Source organism: Meleagris gallopavo, chromosome 1 (assembly GCF_905368555.1).
Source record: "Meleagris gallopavo chromosome 1, MGAL_WU_HG_1.1, whole genome shotgun sequence".
NCBI classification, from domain to species: domain Eukaryota; kingdom Metazoa; phylum Chordata; class Aves; order Galliformes; family Phasianidae; genus Meleagris; species Meleagris gallopavo.
In genome coordinates this window covers 181190675-181210449 of record NC_139404.1, presented here as the reverse complement: position 1 = coordinate 181210449, position 19775 = coordinate 181190675, and the positions used below count along the sequence as shown (strand labels likewise).

Genomic DNA, 19775 nt, shown 5'->3' with positions numbered 1-19775 from the left:
TTAAGAGCAGCCCGAAGGAGGATTTGGGGATATCAGTTGATGAAAGATTCAACATGAGCTGGCAATGCATGTTTACAGCCCAGAAGACCAACCATGTCCTGGGCTGTATCAAAAGAAGCATGGCCAGCAAGTTGAGAGAGGGATCCTGCCCCTCTAACTCTGCACTGGTGAGGCCACACCCGGAGTACTGCATCCAGATGTGGAGTCTTCAGTGCAGTAACAACATGGACCTGCTGGAGAACATCACCACAAAAATGATACACAGAATGGAACATCTCTCCAATGAGGACAGGCTGAGAGAGCTGGGGATCTTCAGCCCGGAGAAGAGAAGGCTCCAAGGTGATATTGGACCTTCAGTATTTAAAGGGGAGCTACAAGAAAGAAGGGGACACCAGGGTCTGTAGTGATAGGAAAAGGGGAAATGGATTCAAGCTTAAAGAAGGTAGATTTAGGTCACATACAAGGAAAAAGTCTTTCTTTACAGAGAGAGTGGTGAGGCACTGGAATGGGTTGCTCAGAGATGTGGTGGATGCCTCGTCCCTGGAGACTTTCAAGGTCAGGCTGGGCTAGACTCTGAGAAACCTGATCTAGCTGTGGATGTCCTTGTTCCTTGCAAGGGAATTGGACTAGATGACCTTTAAATGTCCTTTCCAACTCTGATGATTCTGTGATTCTGTATTCTGCTCTGCTCTTGTGAAACCCCATCTGAATTATTGTGTCCACTTCTGGGGCCTTCAACACAGGATTAACATGGAGCTGTTGGAACGAGTCCAGAGGAAGGCCACAAAGATTATCAGAGGTCTGGTAGGGACAGGCTGGTAGAGATGGGGCTTATCAGCCTAGAGAAGAGAAGGCTTCAGGGAGACCTTACAGCAGCCTTCCAGTACCTGAAGGGTACCTCCAGGAAAGCTGGGGAGGGACTTTTATAAGGGTATGTAGTGACAGGATGAGGGGAAATGGCTTTAAACTTGAAAGGGTAGCTTTAGACTAGATATTAGGAAGGAATTCTTTACTGTGAGTGGGGAGAGACACTGGAACAAGTTGTCCAAAGATGTTGTGGATGCCCCCTCCCTGGAGACGTTCAAGGCCAGGCTGAATGGGACTTAGAGCTAGTCTAGCAGGAGCCATCCCTGCCTAGCATGGAGGTTGGAACTAGGTGACCTTAAGTGTCCCTTCCAACCCAAACCATAGCTATAGAATTCTATAATTTAATGATTCTCTTCTCAAGGTAAACTACACCAACATTCTCAGACTTTCTTCACAGTAGAGGTGTTACATTTTTTGTGTCTGTCCTTTGGATGCACTCCAACAGATCAGTGCTTTTGTTTTGATGGACTGTAGTGGAATTGTCAGGTGACAGCCTGAACCAATGGTTGAGTACCAGATGAGAAGGAGTGGCTTACTCAGGGAGCTCAGGTGCAAGCAGTGCACCTGAGTGACCAGAAGGAGTGGAGCCTGGATCCACAACTCCTTAACCTCATTTAAGGGTTAGCAACTGAGAAAGCAGCATCTCTCTGGCATTCTTCTTGATCTGTCACTGGTTGTCAAATGGGTGAGCCAATTTTTCTTTGTTGCCTGCTCTTGCTCCATAGTGCTTATTTCTCATTAGGAGGCAATGTCATCACCTTTGTTTGCTATATATGGACACAGAATTGTATGTGGTACTCCAAGCAGGTTCTCGTGAGAGCAGAGCAGATGGGGAAAACTGTCTTCTTGACCTGCTGGCCACTCATCTTTGTATGTAGCCCAGAATATGGCTGTTTTCTTGGTGGGGGCTTAGAATGCATATTGACTATTCATATTCTACTTTTAATCCACTGGTATCTCTAAATCCTCTGCAGAATTGCTTTTGATATGTTCTCTGAAACATTACTGCCAGTGTAAACTGCTTCCAGTCTACAAGCCAAAATCTTGCAATTGGCATTGTTGAACTCCACAAGATTCAGACAGGTTCTACTTTCAAACCTGTCGAGGTCTCTCTGGCATGTCTATGGCACCACTCAGCTTGGCTTCATCAGCACACTTACTGAGGATGCACTCAATCCCACAGTAATTAAGATATTACGTTGCACTGGTCCTGACTCAGAAGCGCTTGTGTCCTTGAGGGACACCACACACATTACTGTTTTCCATTTAGACAATGAGTTACTGATTATAACACTTTGGATATGGCAATCTAGCCAATTCTATTAATTATACCCATATCTCTCCAATTTAGAGGTAAAAACATTATGGTGGACTGTATCAAAAACCTTACAGAACTTCAAGTATTTTACATCAGTAGCTCTTCCCTCCAACACTGGTAGTACTGTTGGGCAGTAACTGTTGGGGTTATGATCTCAGATCTTTATACTGTGGTGGTAGTCGGAGACATAGCTCAGAAATGCTGTCAAAAGTGGAATAAATTTTCAACCCCAGAAATTGCTTCTCTTTTAGATATTATGTCTCCTTGTACTTTCTCATGAACATGAGACAATCCTTGTCTCTTCCTATGACAACAGTGATAAACAGAGATACTTGTGATACTATAGATGAGTCCATGTTCGGAACATTTAGTGCACATTTACAGCTCTCATTTCCACTGATTCCTTGGACAATAAGACATAAATTGTCACCCCCTACACAGGAGCTGCTGGCCAAAATGAAGCATGAAAAGACATGATAAATCACTACACTGAAAAATGAAGGATGGGAAATTGATATATAATATATATTTATATATATATATTAATATATAATTTGCAGGTGAATTGAAAGCTAATTTTGACTTGACTTTTATATGTGTTATTATACTCACAATTTAATGACATGCCGAGATCCCTGGCTTGCATTAAATGGAACAAATTACTTTAGATAGTACATATTCAATTGCTTGTGGAACTAGATATTCAAATACTGTGTGTTTGTTTGTTTGTTTGTTTTTCCTTGCAAATAGGAGAAGTATCGGGGGAACATAACAAGCAAGAATGTTAGGACTGTCAAATATTAGGCAAATCATAATGCAGAATTCCACAGATAGCAATTTGCTTTCAATTTCAAAAATTATCTTTTTAATTACGGATCACAGATATTTAAAATGTCTGCTCGCTCTTCTTATAACATGGAAATTTTAACATAAAATAGTGAAAAGTTTGACTAACATTAAACTGCAAGCTAGAGAAAAAAAAACCATATACAAATATATGTTTCTAAAACCCATATGACAGAAAATCTTGCTCCTCTATGGCCTTTCACACCACTTCTCAGTCTTGAAAGCATTTTTTTTGTTAATTAATTATATCGAGTGCCAAATCTGAAAGCTGTGAAAGCTACTCTGCACATTCACTGATAGCAAAACAATCCCAAGAGGGAAATGAGTACGCTCAATAGAAAAGTACTTGTCATTTTTATTCGTAGAGATGTCCTTCCACCTGTAGACAAACTTTTGATTAGAAGAAGGAACCTTTTTAAATGTGAACATGCCTCCTTCATGCTCAATTTCTTTATATAAGACAGGAGTAGGTCTAAGATTTATTTCCTTCCAGAGTACATACTTTTAATGTCAAATAAATCGTAGACTTTCATCAATTTAAAGTTCATTTTCAATTTATAGTGAATAAGAATTGATATAATAAGGTGCTAGAGTAGGATTGGATTTTGTTCTTTTTTTTCAAGTTAGATTGATTTCTGCACTCCTTTGAGTAGATTTTCTCTTGAATAGACTTTATAATGTTGCAAATATTGCAATCATTCACAATAATGTAATAAAGATTCTTTGGTAAATCCCAGGTGGCACTCCCAGGCCTCATTCTGCCTCACTCTAAGTGCTTCATACTTACATTTTGATATTTAGATTTAATTGCTTTTATCATGTGACATTAGGAAAATAGAAAAAAAAAATCTACCCCAGCAAGCTGCAAGTTCCTATCAATAGGACATCAGTCATGAAGAATCAGCATTACCATTTCTTTCTCTTTCTCTCCGAGGACCATCAAAGAAAACTTGCAAATGTAACTGAAAACTGTTTGGTAATTTAGACAACCTTGATTTATATTTAAAAATAAAGGAGAATTTTTGTAAATGCTTGCTTGTAGCTTCTATGCAAAGGTGACCTTCAAATTGAGGACAAGAATGAAATGCTTATGCTGCAGAAATCTGCCTGCTTCCATTTACGTTCCAAATTTACTATCCAGAAGCACATATGCTGGATTTCTCTCTGTGTCAGAAGTTGAAAGGATCAGAAGGAAAGCACTTCTTGCAATTTGTAGATTCTTCATGCATTATCTCCTATATTCACACAACAGATGTCATATATGATTTTTACTTCTCAAGTTCCCTCATATGCTGTTTACATAACCATATCCAAGTCAATGGCTTATGACATCTTAACTGTTTTTATGTCCTTATAAATTTATCATAATGTGTCCACTTCACAGTATCTCCAGCCAGCAAACTGAGATAGGGATGATACAAAGACTAAAAAAAAAATCACTGGACAAATGAGGAAAAAAATGAACTTCCATCCATACTTAACAATAGTAATAGCACATTCATTGCTCCTCTATTCCATGATGTAACAATCCATTATTTAATGATGACTAAGCAGAGTAAGGAATTTTGCAATATGTCCAAAGTTGAATCCACAGAAGGAGTTGTTCGGCATTTTCCACTAAATTTGTCATTACCTAGCCTTGGTATGATTTCTCCGAGTTAATGCCATTATCTAACTTCTAAATGTAGCCACAAAATGGAACAGATTGCCCACGGAGGTGGTAGGTGCCCTATCCCTGGAGACATTCAAAGTCAGGTTGGACAGGGCTCTGAGCACCTGACCTAGCTGTGGATGTCCCTGTTCGGGGAGCTGGACTAGATGACCTTTAAAGGTCCCTTCCAACTCAAGAGAAATGTGTTAGTCTCCTACATCTCAGCATCTAATCAGAACAGAATTACATGGGATATGCTAAAGATTAAAAAAAGAAGTGTGAGTTTTTAATATTCATCTCTAGAAAAGGATGGAAAGAATTTCAGGATATTCCTCAGCACTTTAATCTTACAAAATTAGACCAAAATAATTAGAAGATAGGCTGGAGGACATAACGACAAACGGTTCTTGTCTAATCTTAAATACACAGGCACGAAGAGTTTTCCAAGACATATTATTATGCGAACCTGTGGATTTGAAGGAATCATTCAGAACAGTGATGCCTAATAAAACATTGTAGTGCAGACAGGATTTGAAATTCACACCAATCAAAAATTGAAAAAATTATTTATATTTATATATGCAGCTGAAAATTAGAAATTTAGATCCACAGAAAAGGTATTTTAAATTTCCAAACATATTTTTATTTCAGATTAAATTGGTAAACAATTGTATACAATTTCTTCATATATGTTTTTCATAGCATTTCTATTTCTAATGAGACGTGAATATTTCCAACAAATTCAAGAGCATTTACATTAAATATTTTGCTGAAATGTTACACTTACATTCTCTTCTGGATATAAATACAAAACTATAACTTATATTTTCTTAAAATTCAAAGTGAACAAAATCGCAGTAATGGCTATCACAGTCACAGATGACCTCTGAATTTTTTTTCAGCTCAAATAAATAGGAAGGTTAATGATGGTATTTTGGAACTAAATAGTTAATTATTTTTTTTTCCCAGTGATGCTAAGATTTACCAGCAAGATTCAACACCTTCCAAAAGTGAGAAGAAACCTTGTCTTTAGCTTAACTGAAAGTTGTGTAAAGTACTCATAGGAATTAAATGTGAGCAGTTTTACATACTCAACAAGTAACCAATATTCCCATACATTATCTGCTTAGACATAAAATAAAAATGAATTATAGTTACTACAAGATTTTAAAATTTCACATATTATATTAAACTCAAGGTGATACTTTTATTGTTGGTTGTTTTAAAAATAAATAAATAAAGCCGTGGATCATTTGAAAAAGATGAACAATATTTTGTTGATGAGCACATATTTTAGTTAGCTTTCATGGTAGATCTTGTGAGTTTTCTAGAACAGTCATAATTTTATTCTTTCACAAGCTTGCCCAGATATTTTTCATACTTTCATTTTATACTCACACGAGTCACAAAAGAGAAATAGGCAGAGATATATAGAAAGAATACAGCATGTAAACAGTTTATACTCCAAGATGAACCCAAAACAGTACTTATGAAATCTCCATGAAGTCACTAAAGAAAGACTGACTTAGAGCATCAAAGTGAAATGTGGAATTAGAAATATGAAAAAAAATACACTAATATTTTTATTTTGTGCTACTTCTAACATATCAAAATAATTCCTTCCAGTACCAAAAGGGAGCCTATAAAAAGGAGGAGAGTCAACTCTTTGAAAAGGTAGATAATAGCAGAACAAGGGAAATGGTTTTAACTTGAAGGAGAGAGGATTTAGGTTCGATATCAGGGGGAAGTTCTTTATTATGAGAGTGGTGAGGTACTGGAACAGGCTGCCCAGAGAGGCTGCAGATGCCCTGTCCCTGGAGGTGTTCAAGTCCAGGTTGGATGGGACTCTGGACAGCCTGGTCTAGTATTAAATGGGGAGGTTGCTGGCCCTGCCTGCAGCAGGATTGGAGCTTGATGATCCTTGAGGTCCGTTCCAACCGAAGCCATTCTATGATTCTGTAATTTTGATAGTTACTTGTATTTTGAAAGCAAATCAAAATATGTAGCCGTGAACTAGAATATCAAATGGGAAAAATTAAAAAAAAAAAAAAAAAAAGTAGGTTTTATTAGTTTTGTAGAGAGAAAGAGGTATCCTTTTATTGTTAATATTAAAAATGGAACAGGATGAAGTAGTGTTCGATAAAAATGAAAAATTCTTCATGTATTTCTTCTGTAGGGACCAGAAAGAACAGAGAGCTATTGCAGAAACTAAATCTAGTTGTAATGATTATGTTTCTGATATAGTCAAACAAATAGCAGATACAATTCCAGAAATTGTACATTAGCCAACAAACAAACTTTGTAAAGGTTGTTGTGCTTATAGACTCGGTTTCAACAACCTGTGGCATTCAGGAGATACTAACATCTAGTCAGAAGTCTTTGAATTTTTTTAATCGTAATAAGGCATTTGAATTTGGAGCAACCCTGCTGAAAGCCTGATCCCAACTTCAGTTTTTCATTTTCCAAATTTTCACTGGCTAAGAAATATGTAGAACCATAAATGTCAATGATTGCCTGTCACAGAGTTGACTAGATCAATCTATGCCCATGACAGGGGGGCAGTAGGCCCGTGGGCCCCCTGGCCTCCAAAAATGAGAAGAAAAAGGGATAAGGGAGATGGGAGCTGCGCTCAACAAAAAAAATTAACAAAACAGAACAATGGCAACAATTGGAAAACTTATTATACTAACTATGATATCTGAATGCAAGATAACACAATATAATAAAATCTAATTGAAACTGAGACTAATAGATCAAATAAAATAGGAGAGAGAGAGTTTCCAAGTCCGAACAAACCTGAAAGCTTGGAATGGATAGGAAGCACTCTCACACACACCCCCTGCAAAACAGTAAAGCCAGCAACAAAGAGGAGGGGCCAGATCCCATGACTTCTGTGACATAATGGGACAGGTACTCGGAAATGGAACATTAACACTTTAACTTCCAGTGCACTACATGATGTAACAATGTGGAATACCGAAAACCAAAAATCACAAAATCATCGCATTGCCATGTCTGTATTTGTTGTATCTCAAATTGGACAGCTTTAAATATTGGGAAAAAGGTATGTTTGTTTGTTTGTTTGTTTACTGCAGCTTCACACAAGAGTAGCAAATCCCATCAACTGAATAGAACGAATTATAGTAGAAGTGAATAGATTCTTTAAATTTCAATCTCTGCTAAGTGTATATCCCAATCTAAACTCCCACAAGATCCAACTGTACCTATATCCAAGTTAAGACTTGAAAGCAATTCAAATAAATCCAAGATATTTTTGTGAAAAAGAATCAACATGTATTTTTACATGTTCTCTTATAATGTCCACCTATCTTTTAGGATATCTGAAGTAGTATAGCTCTCAACTCACAATCAAACAATAAGGACAGTTCTTTTTTTTCCCTAAGTATCCACTGCCATATTTAGAGAAATGTACCAGAAAACCATGGAATAAAAATCCTGTAAAATGACTGAGGAGTGTTTGGTCTAAAAAGAAAGTTGAATGAAGTCAAACACTAACTAATCTTGTTCTTCCCTTAGTATGATTGGAAATGACAAATTGGAGATTTCCCATAGCCTCTGTGGAAGCTACAGTGATAAACCGTTCCTCTCTAGGAAGCAAGTATGTAATTCAGTCAGAAGTGGTAGTACCATGAATACAGATTTCCTACCAAACTAGTTTTATAACTCAGTATTATAAGTAAAGGTCTGCAAGACTTTGGTAACTTTATTTTACCCAAACTACAATGTTATCGAAATCCCACATGTGGACAGATGTATCAATTACTGATCTCCAAGATTGCGGGTTCATGGTAGGAAAATCAAGAAGTGGTGGAATTTCTCAGTTCATCTAGTATTTGAAGTTGTTATTTTCTTTTACCTACAGAGTGAACATGTTCAGGAGTAAAGCATAGAGTTCTGAAGAAGCTCTAAAGAGAGCACTTACAATGATTTACTTGATCTCAATAAAATCTTGGCCTCCCTTGTGGATGAAACAGACAAATTCCATGTAAGAAACCATTTGTTAAAGATTCCCTGCAGAAAGTGAGCTATATCAAGCATATATGAACTTCACTGTGGTTATATTTTATTGCTCCTTAGATTATTAAATGTTTAAACTACCGGATCACAGAATCTATGTTCTTAATAGTGAAACAGTGCTAACAGAAATTTTACTAAATATTTCAGCCCTGTTCCAACAATCTCTTGGAAGAAAGTTAATGGTCATAATCCAAGTAAAGCCCGTCTGAGAAAATCCCAAGCTGTGCTTGAAATACCTAATGTGCAGCTAGAGGATGCAGGGATGTATGAATGTAAAGCTGAAAACTCACGTGGAAGGAATGTCTTCAGAGGACAGCTACAAGTGTACAGTAAGTGTAACTGCACACGATATTATCTAGCAATGCTTTGTCCAAGGATTTTACTATGTATGAAGGATGCTAAGGTTCAGTAGAAAATAAATAAAATTTTTCAGAAATAAAATCATTATTGAATTAAGATATATATCTTTGTTCCCCAGTAATGAATTGAAGTCTGAATTATGAATGAAATTGACTTCCTCAAAAAACTAGCTTAAGATTTCATTTTTCCCGATTCTTATATGCTGTTTATTTTTTAAGAAGTTTTGTTATAATTTGAAAAGTCTATAACTTTTCACAGGGAAATCACAGATTGGAAGGGACATCTGGAGATTACTTAGTCCAAACTCCTGCTAAAGCTGGTTCCCTACAGTAGGTTGCACAAGAAGGTGTCCAGAGAAGGAGTCTCCACAATTGCTCTCAGCAGTCTGCTCCAGTGCTCTGTCACTCCCACAGTAAAGAAGTTATTTTGCATATTTGTGTAGAATTTCCTGTATTGCAGTTTGTCCCTGTTGCCCCTTATGCTGTCACTGGGAACCACTGAAAAGAGCCTTGCCCCATCCACTTGACAGTCTCCCAGTAGATACTTATGTAGGTGTTGATAAGACCTCCTCTCAGTCTTCTCTAGGCTGAACAGTCCCAGGTCCCAGTCCCACACCCCCTTTCAGCCTTTCCTCATAATGGAGATGCTTGCAGGCCTTAATAACCTCTGTGGCCCTCTACTTGATTCTCTAGAAGTTTTTTGTCTTTCTTAGAATCGTGGAATTGTAGAATCTTTTGAGTTGGAAGGGATGTTTAAAAGCAGTCCAGACCAACTCCTCTGCAATAAGCAGGAATGCCTACAGTTAGATCAGGTGCTCAGAGCCCTGTCCAGCCTGACTTTTAATGTCTCCAGGGATTGGGCACCCACCACAACTCTCTGGACAACCTGTGCCAGTGCCTCACCACACTCACAGTAAAAAATTTCTTCCTAACATCAAACCTAAATCTACCCTTTTTTAGTTGAAAGGCATACCCCCTTGTCCTAACAAACATTACAGAAATCTACTTCAAGTTATCTAAGTTATCTGTTTAACGGCTATATGAAACACATATTATTATATTTCTGTTATGTAAAGTCTACTACTATCTTTCAGATTATTTTATACATAATTCAAAACAATATATGAATCAAAGTTTTACCTATCTGCATTAGTAGGAAGCAGGTTCAGAGCAGATAACAGAGATCTTTCAAATGGAGGAGACTGACAGCAATCTTCAGCACAAAAAAAAACAAGAAATAAAAACTGTTAATAGTTTCCTAAAGTAACATTTCTCGGCCTTGAGATGAAGTACTCCCCAGTGAATCTCTCGCATCAGAGCATTCCTGAAAATAGTCTCTACAAACCCTGACATCTCATTCCAAAGGATGTAAGTTGGTTGATAAGAAAGATTTTAGACACAGAAAGTTTAGCCAGTTTACATATCTCTCAGCTGAGAGCTGTTGCATTGGAGTATGGGAGGTTTACTCAAATGAGTATTTGCTCATACACCTTTTGTTCATAACAACAGTTGGCATTAATAATTTTACTTAAAAGCTCATTATCACATCTTATTTCTCCAGGAAACAATGATTGTTTTTTATCTCAGAAATTCAGATGTAGACCATCATTCCTTACCAGAGAGTTCTTGTAAAATTTTAGGAATTTTACAAGAATTCTAGGACCAGTTATGCCATATTGTGGTCTCGCAATCTGCATGTCTCTGTAGGATCAGGCTGTCTGTTTGAATATTCACTTCATCAATTGCATCCAATCTGGGTAATCACAGAGTGTTTTGGAGACAGTCCACAGCACTACATCTGCCTGTCTGGTTGGATTTAGTAACAAAATACTGATTTTTTTTACCTGGAGCTGCAATACAGATATATCATGACTGCTTGACACAGCTGACACTTCAGATGTTCAGAAAGTGGTATTTCAGTTGCTGACAATTTAAGATTGATGTAGTCCCAGCACTTGGTGGAAATTCAGCTGTAGACATGACAAAGTCATTAAAAATATAATTTTGATTATGCAAGGCATCTTCATATACTTGACTGCAACCTATTTTTGAGAGATGTGGTTTTCCCCAGGTGATCCACTCATACTGTCATTTACATGAAATTTTGTTCAAGCTGAATATGATTAATAGATGAGAGCGCAAAAGATACAAATTGAGTGGAGAAATTGAACATTAACCTTCTGGAGTCATGGCTCCTCCATAACTTTTGACTACTTGCATGTTCCCAATGGCAACTGCTCCGTGCAGTCCCTGCTTTTTTCTCTCTGACCCTGCTGGGTTTGCTTATGTGCTAGGTACTCACTAGTATCAGCAGAGAGTTGTGATGTGAACCAGACCATGAGAACACTTTTCCTTGCTATTTTCCTTTCATCTCAATCAGTTCCCTGCTAATTATACAGAAACTGGTTAAAGAGAGAAAGATTGTACCTTCAGCTGAAAACAGTTGTCTTAGCTTTCTCACCTATTTTTGTTCTCCTTTAAACTTTCAGAAAATGAATTTCTTTCATTGCAGACTCCTATTCACACTTTACACACTTTAGGATACTGTCTGAAGTCATTTTTCTACATAAAATTTTCTCTTAAATACTCTTTCAGCCATTTTCTTTTTAATTATTTGAGAAAGTAGGCTGAATTTTCTGCATCTTAACTTTTTCTTTTTCTTTTTTCTTTTTTTTTTTTTAACAGAGGATGTAATAATTGGCCTTAAGCTTGCGGTTTTATCGCCAATGTGTTTTTATAAAATATTTTTACATTCTCAAATAAAAATATGGAGAAATGCAACATTAAATAAATCACAGGGTGGACAGTGATTTCAAAATTTTGTCAGCCCTGTAGAAAGTTATAGCACAGTACCCATGAAGGCCTCTGAATAATAAAATGCATCCTTCTACTATTACATTTACCCCACAAATTCTTCACTAAGCAGATAACAACTGTCAAGCATCCATTTTTTTCCCTAACCATTAATGTTGCATGTAGAAATAAATAAATAAATAAATTCCAAATCTGTTTAAATACACTTTAGAATTTATATTTTCTAATTCAAATTAACTGTAATTATGGAATGAAGTTTTTTTTTGCCTGCACATATATCAAAACAACGCTTAAATTTATTTTGTTTGAAAGAGAAAATTATCAGTCAGAGATCATAAATCCAGTTAAACATTTCACATTTTTCTCTTTTAATTTTTGACAATATTTAGGTACAAGTGTTAAGACTTGTTATGCAGAAAGGCTCTTGCTAATGAGCAAAGAGTGAACTCCGTTTTCTTGTGGCAAAGTAAGAATAACATAGAGAGGAGGAGAATCCAAAATGTATGCTATTTGTTTTAATTTTTAAACTTGGTTCCTCACATTTTAGTTCTGTTCCTGTTACATCTACCTATTGCTTTGCCATTTTATTCTGAATTCTCTTGCTTCACTTAAAGGAGAGAAATTCTGAGTCATTATCTTTGCTGATAGAAAGATTGACAATTCTGAATCCAAAGACTATTAAGACTGTTAAAAAAAGTAGAGTAAAAATATTCCATGTAGCAAAAAAAGATTATTGATACTAACAGATTGCACAATTACGTTTTTCCCATGCCATGACAGTAGAGGCCAGTGGGTGGGAATGGTGGTTTTCTGCCAGGAATACCTCAGCAACCAGGCATGGTGATGCAGTACTTAAGTGTAATCAGGTTCATTTTTTAATTCTTTATGGTCATTTTCATGGTGACAACATGAAACTCATGTTTTGGGTTGTATAGTAGAAGTTCCAGAAAAAGCAAAACAAGAAGAGAAATATAAAGAACATCAATTCAGTGACTCTTTGAAACTGAATAATTTTAAGGCACCACCAGCTAACTTGTACAATTTTTTAGGTACTCATTCATCTCTCATCTTTTCCAAATTCACCTTAGCTTACTCATTTTCGAAGTAAGGAAGTGCTTCCCAGCTTGCTTCCTTTGTGCATACTGAAACACTCCAAAACAGTAGCAGCTAAACACTGTAATTGAATTATGTTCTTGGGACAATTAGTAGGCAACAAGTCAGCAAGGACTCTCACAGACTGCTCCGAAGTACTACATGGGATCTTTTGATTAACATAAGAATCCAGTGATTCAGTGCAGAGGAGCATTTATGAAGCATACCTTGACAGTAATGAGAATAAAGAAGGTGGAAGCAGTTGGTTTTGGCCTTGGTGTGGAAGTGAGGCTGGGTTTTTTTTAATTTTTATTTGTTTTCCCACAATAAAAGAGGAATGAGAGATTCTTTTTATGACACATGTCCAGTTTCTGACAACTATCTGGTCAGAGACTTTTATGCAGACTGTTCTCTGCTTAGGAATGATAGACACCCCTTTCACTCTCTGTATAATACTTGCATGAGATGTAAGCTATGAGAAGTTTGTCATCTGTCATGCTTCCTCATACCTTTTCATATCTTTGATTGGTGACCTGTCAAGTGACAGCTAGATTTAAAGATTTATTTTTAAACTCGGTTCCTCACATTTAAACACATTATCAATTATCCAACAATTGAAGCAGAGAATCTGTCATGATAGAACCGAATTTCTACTTATTCAAAGTAGAAGAATTTTATATTCCTTCAAAAATGAAGGTAATTACCTATTTATTCTCTACCATTTAAAACATATATATCAAGTAACTTTAAGTTAATTAGTTTGATCTATTATCCTCTTTGTTATGAAAATTGATGCTGCTACATGAAAATCCACAACGTGTCTTTTAAGCAAATATATTTTTAATGAATACATAAACTCTTCACTGACTCATACAAAGTTTTCTAAATGGTACAATTCTACAAACAGATACTTAATTGATCAAAGAACTGAAGATTTGGATCTCTACAAAAATACTCCCTACTTAGTACGTGAAACCCAGATATTAATGATCACATGTATAGCTAACAACAGACTACCTTAAAAAAATAAAAATAAAATAAAATAAAATAAATTCAACATTGACTTGCTATGCAAATCCTGTTAGTAATGAATGTTGGAAATCTCATGTGGGTTTTGTTCTTAAAAGCATAAAAAACATTTTCTCTTTTGAAATACAAATTAACTCAAGAATCTCAGAGACTATCATGATTCATATCCTTACTAAAATTTAAATAGTTTAGATCTTGCAATGTTACTAAATATTGTATTATGATTACAAAAAAAAAATGTTCCTAAGTCCACTCATAATAAATGCATTCATATGTATTACTCTAATTCAATCCTTTGGAATTGATTAAATCAGGCAGACTTTCTATTCTTGGCTATGATACTGCTCACTGCTTGATGCCATTAAGGTATTTCCTTTAAAGTTAAGTAGTTTCATTTCATTATTTTCATATTTCCTCTTTCGTCTTTGGTTGTTTGTTTAATTATGTTTCTTTTTGAGGTGTAGACTTTGTAAAAAACATAATTCAAGTTCTTTAACTGCTTAGGTCTTAGCATATCTGCTAGACACTTATTATGTGGTATGCTTTATACATAGCATGGTATATTTTCCTTGCAGCCTACCCACAGTGGGTGGAAAAACTTAACGATACTGAATTAGATAGTGGGGAACAGCTACGATGGGAATGCAAAGCCACTGGAAAGCCAAGGCCCACGTATCGTTGGCTGAAAAATGGAGCTCCTCTCTGGCCACAGGTACATTAGATGTGGTGTCAACAGTATGCTGCGTGTTTCTCTTTTAGTATAGATAAGTTTAGTTAAAGTTCTGAAAAGTACATCAGAAATGAGTGTTTTCTCTATTAGTTTCTGAAGCGTAATTATAAAGACAAACTGTAAACATTTGTTTCCTCTGATTCAACTTAACATAGAATTGCAATCATTAGTAATTCTCTCTAGTTCGAAATATATGAGAAGTAAGAACTTCCGAACTATGCTTGTAACTACACTGCCACTGTCCTGTAATGTCTAAGTAGTCCCCAGTACATTTACTTATTTTTCTTTTTTAGACAGTGATATTAATTGCAAAATTATGTTAGAGGGTAACAACTCAGAGAAGGATTGTCTTTGCTTAAGCTTATGCTACTGAATATCTCTCCCAATAATAGGTTATTTACTGCATAGCATATTTAATTTGTACTCATCAACACATTTGAAAGCTATGTAAGAGGATAAATATTGCTCTGTTAATTCTCTTCAGAATCACTATCAACACCATTAAAATGTGCCAAGAATGTAAACTCTTCAATACACTCACCTGATATATTTTAAGAGTCAATCTAGATAAAATACTTTTTTCTTTTTTAAAAGAACACTTAGGCCTTGGCCTGTCATTTGTTTTACTTTTTTTCTTTTTTTCTCAGTGAATAATCAGCACATCAGTGCCATTCACACCTTGGTTGTTTTCTTTTTGTTTCTGTTTCTTTTCTTGTTTGTTTCTTTTTTCTCTCCTACCACCTTTTCGTTTTAAAATCTCAAAATATTTAAAAACAGTTTTGTAAACTTGTTTCATACTTTTTTTTTTTTTTTTTTAAATTAAAATAAAGCTGTTCAATCCTGGTAGAAAATGTCTTGATTTGTAAAAGTATTCACATAATTCACATAAGAATTTATGAATTTAAAGAATGTGATACTTTCTTCTCAGTGACTGTTGCTTCCATCTGTGAACATCAACTAATTATGCAAAGAATGAGATATAACATAAGTAGAATTTATTTTTAAAGATATGAGGCATTGATAATAACATTTTATGCTTCATTTTATACTTTTCTGCCTTTTAGAGTGAGCTATTAGTCCTGAAATTGATGTAATATAAGTATTTGTACTTTTTTGGCTTTCTAATTTTCTCAATCATCAGTTGCATTAGACTTTTAATTTCATTTAAAATTAAAGGTTTACAACCAAGGGAATACTTTTTCATAGTTTTTTCTGCAGTTTGACACACCTTTTTAATAATCTTTAACAAAGCCAACAAATGTAGTAATGAAACCTAGAGATGTTTTATAGTGGTTCAAATTATTCCTCATGTAGTTCCATGAAGTACATATACCCATAAATAGCTATTTGTGTCTTTCTCTTACATCTATGGTAATTATTTTCTATTACCTTTCAAACAAGAAATTTGCATCAAATTCTTCCACTCATTCAAACAATCTTTTATGTCTACTTTTGAGAAAAATAGTGACATGACTGAAATCAAACATTTGCTTAGATTTGAAGATCATCATATATGTTCCATTTACACACAACTGACTTCTCACTTCATTAAAGCTACCAGACTGCTGGTAGCAGATTTTGAACTGCTTTTAAAAATCATGTTATGTTGATTGATAGCACCAATCAAAGAAACAAATAGATAACAGCAAGCATAGGATATATTTCTTTTCAAATGTTCTTGGAGGTTTTCGTGACCTGCATCATCTCTTTTATTTTTGCCATCTCTTAGATAGCAAGAACAAAGCAAGTCCAAGGAAGTCTGTTGCTGAGTTCTATTTTAGTTTAGCAATGTCTTTTTTTCCCTTTGCCTTATTCTTTGTTATTTCATTACAGAGCAGAATTGAGATGGTTAACAGTGTACTGATGATCCGCACTGTGAACATCTCAGATGCTGGAATGTATCAGTGTTTAGCAGAAAATAAGTATGGCACCATCTATGCCAGTGCCGAGCTGAAGATTTTAGGTGAGTATTATCAAAAAAGAACAGACTGCTCCTTTTTTCCCGTTTATCCTGTTTAATAATTACATTTGTTCTTGGCATTTTATCATAAAGAACAGCTTCTGTCAGTTCAGACTTCGTAAAGCAGATAAAATTGGCTTCTTTTTTTCTCTTGTTACTTATGTGTGACTGAGCCCTTTATTGCCTGGGAGAGCACATATCCTTCCACTAATTGAGTTTTTTATTTTGTAAATTACAGCTTCAGTTACATTTTGCAAGTATCTAGATCTATGTCAATTAAAATACATGGAAAATAATTTTTAATTCCTCAAATACAAGTGCAAGTAAAGAAACAGGAATATTAGACATATTGCTGATTAAATTTGTATTATTTATATTACTTCTAACAGGGCCATTAATCAAAGGTGATTAAATATGATGCTATATTACAGATTTAAAAATTTCCTTTAAATTTACCAAGATTGATTGCATATTGGTAGCATTTCAGCTAGTATCCCACACTATAGCAAATACACTATGTAATGTTTCTCAGAAAATGAAGGAAAATTTTAATTTTTCGCAAGCTCAGAGGGAGTTATTGAAGAAAAACATGAAGCATGCCTTATCAACACTCCCTAGCTTTGTATAAATCAGGATGTGATAACATGCAATAGGATACTGAGACAAGCTTTTGAAAGACTCACTTTCTGTGAGCCAGTCAGTAGCTGCACTCTTTCTATCACTTTGCATGGCTCTTTGAGATTCAGTCAGGAAAGAGATCCTTGTTGCTTACAAAATTTTCTCATTCTTTTTTTTTTATTATTATTTTTTTTTCCCTATACCTATTTTATCAAGTAGCTGTACACTTTCTTTGGTGTTCTGTAACACAGTACATCATTAGCATGTGTTGCTGCAGTAAAATTGACCTTCATTTTGTGACTACTGAAATTGCGCCCCTGTTAAATTTCAGCCATAATATTGAGTTAAAATAGCTGCTGTGATTAATTTTCTGGATTCTTAAAGGGGAAATTACAGAATAAATTGCCCATATACGTATCTCTTGTATGAAAATTATCAAAAATAATGGCAATAAATTGCTACATATGTGAGGCAATGAAGCATAAGATGTTCTTACATATGTAGTTGAGATAGTTGGGGAGGAGAGGAATTGTTGTCTCTGTTTTTCCAAAATGAGCTTAAAAAAATACAAACAAATTATTTCACAGATAATCACAGAATGATTCATGATGGAAAAGACCTTCAAGCTCATCAAGTCCAACCATCCCATTACTGAACCATGTCCCTTAGAACCACATCTATTCTTAAACATCTCCAGGAATAGAGAGTCCACCATCATCCTGGACAGACCATTCTAGTGCCTACAACTTTCCTTTCTTGTGAAATTTTTGTGACACATTTATTATCTTGACAGCATTATTATAATCAATGGGACTTCTTGAAAAAGGGTTTAAACATCTCCTGTAAAAAAAAAAAATTGGTTAAACATCTCCTGTAAGAAAACTCTCACTTTTCAATCCTCAGCACTTAGACAATAAATAAATGGAAAGCAATGCAATTACTCTAATAGTAGCATTATTTATAAGAATTAACTCTAGGGAGTTCATTTTAGATATCTATGGAATTGATATTTCTTTACTTTTTAACTCGTTACTTCTAACAAGCTATCTGTAAAATCCAAAAATTTTAGGAAAGGTGTATCTTAACAACTGTGGTATTCAATTTCTAAAGCTGTTGGATTTAAAAAACAGTTTTAATTTAGCATGTTAATGTGGATAACATCTCCTTAATTAATAACTTGATTAACTTACAGACATACCATCTAGTCTTGAATGTTACTTCAAACACCTTCCTCAATTCCATCTAATCGGTGGTACAGCCATTTCAAAACAAAAAATGAAAATTCTATGCTCCAAACCAAACTATTAGAATGTAATGAAATGGAAACCTATGATTATTTTCTGTAGAGTTAATGTGCTTCTTTCCAACAGCTTCAGCTCCCACTTTCCCATTAAATCAAATGAGGAAAACAATAATTATTACCAAGGGCCAAGAAGTTGTCATTGAGTGCAAGCCACAAGCCTCTCCAAAGCCAACTATCACTTGGAAGAAAGGAGACAAAGCTTTAAGGGAGAGTAAGAGGTCAGAAGCCTGTTCGGTAAACTAAATATTGTCTTTGCATGCTTGATTCTGTGGTTCTAAATGAAAATGCAGACAGTAACAAGTACGAGCATGCATAAGCATGTCTATGACTAGCGTCAAGAATGAGTATACATAACCACGTCTATGACCAGTGCAAAGAACAAGCGTGTGTAAGCATGGAAATGATGTAATTATTTTGTCAAGATTATGAGGCTGACGGTATTGACTCTATTGTTCCCACAGTATTGAAATGGAAACTTTTCAAATTGCTCAGTGATGAAGACAGATGAAAAGATTGTTTGGGGTTTTTGTTCCCTTTATTTCCCACTATTAATTTCAAAAATGCTTGTTACACTGTATCTACTATACATTTTGTGTTTGAGGATATTAAAAATATATACTGAGGATGTCAGAACAGCATAAAATATCAAATGTGCTTATTCATTTGAAATGCTTTTAGTAAGGCAGATTGACGGCTTGATCACATTGGAAGTATAAGAATAGCTTTAAAATGATTCAGAGATGAAAAATATGATTCCATTATAGGATTTAATTATACAAGGAATTTCTGTACTTGGCAGCATATCCGTCTAACAAAGTAGGCTTGATTAAATAGAGTCTGTCCATTTCTGTACATTAAACATAGCTTAAGTACCGCAGGTTAAATGCTGGCTGTAATTGCACTTTACATGATTGTATATCTGTACACTGGAATAGTTTTGCCAGCCTGCATGTGTTCTTTACATACACACAGTAATCTTCATTCAGGTAATGTATGTGAATGAGCCACTTACACTGACTTGTATGGCATTAGTCAAAAAGATAAAAGGCCTTTTTGTTTATTTGTACAATACTGATGACAGCAGTAGAGCGCATCTGTTGTTGTTAGCGACAAAAGTCATTTCATTCAGGTGAAGTTTATTTTTGTCTTA

General features: G+C 35.2%; 1 protein-coding gene across 1 annotated transcript in view; it reads left to right on the top strand.

The window, feature by feature from the left end:
• The window catches only part of CNTN5 (contactin 5), a 591619-nt gene that overhangs the window by 452448 nt on the left and 119396 nt on the right, over positions 1-19775 (top strand). The window contains exons 9-12 of the mRNA XM_085216325.1: positions 8868-9049; positions 14590-14726; positions 16578-16707; positions 18693-18843. Coding sequence (XP_085072451.1) covers positions 8868-9049; positions 14590-14726; positions 16578-16707; positions 18693-18843 — 600 coding nt within the window. The remainder of the gene's footprint in view (positions 1-8867; positions 9050-14589; positions 14727-16577; positions 16708-18692; positions 18844-19775) is intronic.